Here is a 6,006-nt window from a genome sequence, read left to right as displayed (position 1 = left end):
CTTGCCCAGCCTGGGGGTCGGTTCCCCCATCCCTTATTTCTATTGTTATTAATTTTAAATTTTATTTTCTTCTTTCTAATGAGGGGCTCAGCTCGGGAAAAGCACGGACCTGAGGGTTTGTGACTTCTGGATGAGGAGGAGAGAAACGCAACGCGGGACTGGGGAAACCCCTGGGCATTGTAACGAGAGCGGGCTTCTCTTGCCCTCACAGTTCTCCTTTTTTTAGTTCTCTTTTTCTTTTTTTCCCTCCTGTAAAAGGCCGCCCAAAACAAACACTGTTCTTGCTGGGAATAAGCAAATTATCCCGATGTGGCCGGCAGAAGAGATGACAGACACGGGCGAGGGCTGAGCGGAGCCTTCCTCACGATTCTTGAGCGGAACTTTATTCTTCCCTCTCATCAAAATTCACATGAGGAGGGGACAGACCCGCCAGGGTCTACCTGAGAGTTGCTGTAGGCAAGGACCACTGAGCATCAATGTTCGTTAAGGATTCGGGGTTGGTTTTCCTAAAAATTAGGAACCTTTCATTTTGAACCACGGAAAGAGGCAAATGTACTTCCAGAACACCCCATCCCATTTAACCCTTGAAAAATCACAAAAGCAACAACACAAAAGAGAGTTTCGAGCCGCTCAAAAAATAAAAACATAAACAAGGAAGATGCAAATAAGCAAAACGCCACCGAACAAGACGACGGCACAGAGCTGCTGCCGCCGGTCCCTCTCGGTGCTTCCTTTGCCGGCGGAGCAGGAGCAGCCCGGCAGCATCACCCGGCAGCATCCCCCGCTCCCCGCCCGGCCGGAGCTGCCCGGGCTGTCCCCGCCGCCGGGGCCTGGCTCTCCGCGCCCGCGGAGAGGTGCGGCCGAACGAGGGGGCCTCCGCTGCTCGCCCCCATTGCCCGGGCACCCATCGGCTCTGTTTGTGCAGGAAATTCATTTATTCCCTTATTTATTCGATGTATTTATACAAAGCAAAGCGGGGATGAAGATGGAGCCCACGCAACACGCTGCGGGCTTTTTCTCGATTTCGCCAGAAAAATCAAAACAAAGCAGAAAAAACCTAAACCGAATACATCCCCCATTTCCTTCCAAGCTTAGAAATAAAGCTCTTCCCCAGTCAAAAGTAAAATTTAATTTTTTTTTTCTCTAGAAGTACGAGAATCTAGAGGGAACAAATAGCGCAACAAAATAAAATCAGCAGCGGGTTTTTGGGAGCCGCTTCTCGTCGGGATGAGAACCGGGCTGCAGGCTGGGAACCGGCGGGGCAGAAACACAACGCTGCCACTCGCCGAACATTTCGAAGGCGAAATCCAAAACCGACCCATTAAGTCAATGAGGTTTGTGTTGTAGAGGCTCCTTTCCCATCCACTTGCTGTTCTGAAAAATAGATCGCATTTCGTTATCTCGAGTGAGGATCTGCAACGTGATACCGGATCCGCGCCGCCTTCCTCGCCGAATGCGAGGCGCAGGGAGACAGCCAGCTTCCCGGCTTATTCCCCAACAATAAAGGATTTGTATTTTCTTTCTCCCCCTCTCCCCTCCCTCCTTTATTATTCTATTTTTTTAATGAGGAAGAACAAACCCCTCTCCATATGCACCGTTCTTCTCTTGCAGGAGCCTCTGGCTCGGCTCGCCTGCAAACCGGTGCGACCTTTAATTACTTGTTAGTAAATTACCCTCCCGACACCTGTAAAAACAAAGCCGGTGTCCGCGGGGCCGCTCCGCGTCCCTGCCCGGGCCCCGCGCCCCGGGGCTGCCCGGCCAGGGGGTCCCCCCGCACCCAGCGGGGTCAGGCCGGGCCGGGGCTGCCGGAGGAGGGCCGGCCCGGGCCGGGATGCTGGGGCAGGATAAGGATGAGGATAAGGCCTTCCCGATGTGGCCGATCCCCAGGGCACAAAGGGCTCTTTCTTCGCGCACTTACCGGGACATTTTTCAAAGGATTAGAGGTGATCACGCGTTGTTTTCTTCTCTTCGAGGGCCGATACGTCTTTCTGTCCCTGTCCCCGCACCTCCACCCTTATTTCCTCCTGCTTTTGCCATGGGACCCCCAGATGCCGTTCCCCCCCCCTTCCCTCTTCGCTAATGTACCTCCTGGATGCTGATTCTTTTAAGCTACGAAGAATTTCCTTTTGGGAGGTGAAACCCTCCAGCTCCTCCCGTTCAGAGGAAAGTGCTAGTGATGGTAATACGGGGTGACACTAAATAAACAGTTAAAGCAGGGCTGGAAAGATGGAGTTAATTATCCAGTGAGCTACATTTAAACCGAGACCAGGAGGGGCAGATTTGTTTTGGCGTAGGGAACCGAGAAGGAGACGAGCCACCGAGGTCTCCTTGCTCCTCTTTGGTGGCTCTTTAACTTGTTCTTGCTGTCGCCAGCCCGGGGACCGGCGTCCTTTGGCCCCGGAGGGGGAGTCCCCGGTTGGGACCCCCGAACCGTGGCCCGCCCAGCCCTTGGCCGCAGCGCTGGGAGTCTCTGTGCATGGGAGCAGGCGATTTCAGGGGACTCGGAGGCGATTTTTTTCATGTTTGTTTGCTTTTGTTTCCCAGAAGTTAAATGAATTCTCGTCCGTGCGGCTTGCCAGTGCCTCTGCTCTCAGGTAAGTCTGCCTCCAAGCAGCAGCCCTGCGATGTGCTTTTGTTTTTTAAATTTCCCCTCCTGCTTCTTCCTTCTTTTCCTCCGTTTTTTCCTCCCTTTCTTTTTTTCTCCCTCTTTTTTTTTTCCTTTTTTTTTTTTTTTTCCTTTGAGAAGTCTGATATTAATAATCCCCGTATGCCCCGCTTTCCGGGTCATTACGGTACTGCTGGTCTCTAATCAATCCTAATGCGATGGCAATTGGAGTCTCTGATGAATGCATCTCAGGTTTCTTGTAATGGCTCTACCACATTTTCCTGGACCTCCTTCTTTAACCTGAGATGCCAGGGGGACGTCTCCGTTCTCAGCTGCTGATTACTTCAAGATGTTTGGGCTGGTGTGGGGAGAGAGGGAGCGAGCGAGGCAGCCTGCCCCTGAATAATCTGGAACTGAATTGGATGAGCCATTTCCTAAATCAAAGGACAACGGCGGGGTTTAACTCCTTTTCTGCACGGAAGCCTGCGGCTCGCCTTCCAGCCGGCACGGGCTGTGCCGCCTCCCCCGCGCGTTCGTGTCCGTGTCCGTGACCGGCCCTCGGGTACAGGCGTGCGCAGCTCCCCGCATCAATTGCAGCCCCCCACTCAAAGGGGGAGACCCCCACCCATCCCCACCCATCTCCAGCCGCTCGCATGGCCCCAAAGCCCCCGAGTGCCGCTGCAGCCCCACCGCGGGTGGGATCCCCACGCCGAGGGGGGGAAGGGGCGGTGCGATCCCCCCGCGGGCGCGCAGGGACGCGCGGTGTTAACGCCGAGATTCGCTTTCTCCCGACGTTGTTTTTCTCTCTTTGCCCAGCGTAATAGCGTTTGCCGTAACGCGAGGCAATGTTAGCTGCAACTTCTGCCTCTTTCTTAATTTTTACAAATTTTTAAAAAAGAGGATACTGCAGCAGGAATTAGGCTGCGGTCAAACCAGGCATGGGGTTGCCGCGGGTTCGAGTGCTGCTTCTCTGCAGCAGCAGGATGTTCCCTCGGGATGCGGCTCCTCCGTGGGAGAAAAACACGCCCCAGCTGCCCCTCTGCAGCCACTCCTCGGCCGGCAGCTGGATATGTCCCAGCGCGACCCAACACGCGTGGGCAGCTTCGCCTGCGCCCCTACGAGATGAGGGTGTGCTGAGGGCGAGGGGCAGAATAATGTTTGGAACGAATAATTGAATCTCTCAGCGCCGGATGCGATGTAAAAATGGATCCCCGGCGGGAGAGCAGCGAGGGGTAAATGCAGCTCCTCCCCTGCGTGGGGAGGCAGCAGCAGGGTCGCGAGTGGGGTGTTTGTACTGAGGGCTGTGGGTGGGTCCCCGCTGCACCTCAGCGGTGCCACATCTGCCAGGAATGAGTCACTCGCAGAAGCGAAACAAACCGCGGGCGCCTTCCCCGCGCCGGGCGCTCGGGGAGGCGGCTCCAGCCCGGCCGATCCCCCCGGGCTGCCGGGGCTGGGCTGGGGGAGCGGGGCACCGCAGCCCCCGCCCTGTGACACCCACCCGTGTGTCACCCCACACACGCCACGCTCCCACCAACGTGCTCACTCCCCTACCTGTGCTCCTCCGTGTGCCCACACCTCAAAATCCACCCGTGGGCACTCCCCACCCGTGTGTGCGACGCTCCCCCTCCCCCGAAGGCAGTGTCCCGGTGAACTCCTCAAGTGGCACAGACACCGCAGCCCTGCGTGCTCACCGAGCCCTGAGAACGCTCCCGCAGCCCTGTGTGCACCAACCCACGCGGGTTCCCACCCCACCCACGCGTGCACCCCACACCCGCACCTGTGACACCCACCCACACTCACATGCACCGTCCCCACGCGTGTCTGGGGCAGGGAGTTCATGCGAGTGAATCCCGTCTGTCCCTGCCTTAGGGGATGGCTAGGACGGGGGCGCTGGACACCGGGAAAACTGCAAAATAACCCTTATTTAAAAAAGGAACTACAAAAAAAAAAAGAAAAAGGGCAGCAAGGGTGATGGTTTGGTTGATTCCCCCCCTTCCAATACATTATTGTAATGATTTCCATGCAAAATGCTTAGAAAAAAAAATAAATTGCATTTTGTGTCCTCCCTGGATCGAGGCAGGCACTTTGAGGGTTTTCCTCACTCTGTGACATCCCCCAGCACAAATCCTTCTCCCCACCTGGCCAGTGCACGACCCACACTGGGAGCAGGGTGCTGCCAGGGGCTGTGAGGATGGCAGCTGGATTGGGGACAGGGTTTACATCCCAGCCTCTGTTTCCCTGTGGGCTTTGCATTCAGGTACTGAACAAATATTTCTGTTGCTGGGGGACTGTGCCAGTTTCAGCTGTGCCAAGGGAAGAGGCACCACAACCCTTGTGGATGGGTGTGTGTGTGCCTGTGGCGGGTCAGTGGGCACCCAGGTGTGGGAATATGAGGTTGTGGGGCAGTGCTGGGGGGGGCCCATCCCACACCCACCGCCCTGGTGGCTTTCCAAGCTGGCTGCAAGGAGGGGACCTTTCACCTCTCATTAGTGATGCCATCAGTGGCTTGGCAGAGCAGAGCTGAGGTCATGTTACATATGGCACACAGTCTGTTCAGCGCCGGCAACGCCAGCTTTGAAATTTTAGAGAGGGGAAAGGTCACCTTGCGTAAGCCGAGGTCTGGGGGTCCTCCGGTCTGTCTGCGCCCTGGGTGGGTCTCCATATGCCTCTGTCGTCGCCAGCCTTGCTCTGTCTGGCCCTGAGAGATGCTCAGCCCGTCTTCTCTTCCATCTCCTGAATTTGCAGGCAGTACTTTTCCTTTTCCCTTACAGAAAGCCTCTCCCAGTGCTGTTTTTTTTCTCCTTTCGCTTCCCAGCAAAAACCTGTCTCTAACATCTGATTATTTTTTCAAACAACGCATAATGCAGCTTTCCAGGAGAAAATGAGTTGTCTCTGTTTATCAGCAGATCTCTCCAGACGGATAAGTTTACCCTTCTCAGACCTGGGTGTATAATTTCATAGACCTTCAAAAGTGTCGTGCTTCCATGGTGATTAAAACTCGCTCCTGAATCTTGCTGGGGCATTTCAGGTTTCATGCCACTGGATCTTAGAAAAGCACATCTGTACAGCCATATATCTTTCATCTGAAGGGCCAAAAGAAAAAAAAAAAAAAAGGCAAACCCAATATATTTTGTATTTGCAAAAATATGACACATTGCAATAAATTAATTCCTGGTGTAATTCACTACATTGAATTTTAGCAGGATCCTGTTGGAGCTTCATCTGGAATGGTTCTGGAGGTGTTGACTGCAGGGAAGAAGTTACCAGTTTCCCACGTATCACAACTGACAGGTAAGTTCATGCCCCTTCTCAGCCCCACTGCAGAATCTTATTTTGCACTTTGTTTTTTTAAATACGTGGGGCCTGATCCTTAAACTCTTCAAGTAACTTGGCCAAGAGTC

At 54.4% G+C, this 6,006-nt stretch overlaps 1 protein-coding gene and 1 long non-coding RNA gene across 20 annotated transcripts in view; one reads left to right on the top strand and one right to left on the bottom strand.

The window, feature by feature from the left end:
• Positions 1-1,111: 1,111 nt before the first annotated feature.
• Positions 1,112-2,225, bottom strand: LOC146767431 (uncharacterized). The gene is made up of 2 exons (XR_014955831.1): positions 2,086-2,225; positions 1,112-1,374 (listed from the first exon to the last, which is right to left on the bottom strand). It is a non-coding gene; the product is annotated as an uncharacterized LOC146767431 (long non-coding RNA).
• The window catches only part of LOC146767430 (uncharacterized), a 20,556-nt gene continuing 16,410 nt past the window's right edge, over positions 1,861-6,006 (top strand). For 8 of the 19 annotated variants that reach the window (XR_014955818.1, XR_014955817.1, XR_014955828.1 and 5 more), the window contains exons 1-2: positions 2,454-2,594; positions 5,806-5,896. Coding sequence is in view for 7 of the 19 variants with exons in the window: in XM_085580931.1 (XP_085437057.1) it covers positions 2,552-2,594; positions 5,806-5,896 (134 nt within the window). In the remaining 12 variants the exon portion in view is untranslated. Of the gene's footprint in view, positions 1,944-2,267; positions 2,323-2,453; positions 2,595-5,805; positions 5,897-6,006 lie in introns of those variants that run through there. The other 11 variants (XR_014955829.1, XR_014955826.1, XR_014955823.1 and 8 more) reach the window with 5 other exon arrangements.

This window comes from Lonchura striata, chromosome 5 (genome assembly GCF_050655825.1).
Source record: "Lonchura striata isolate lonStrDom1 chromosome 5, ASM5065582v1, whole genome shotgun sequence".
NCBI classification, from domain to species: Eukaryota; Metazoa; Chordata; class Aves; order Passeriformes; family Estrildidae; genus Lonchura; species Lonchura striata.
Note: the sequence above shows the minus strand (reverse complement) of the source record. Positions and strands in the feature narration are given on the sequence as shown.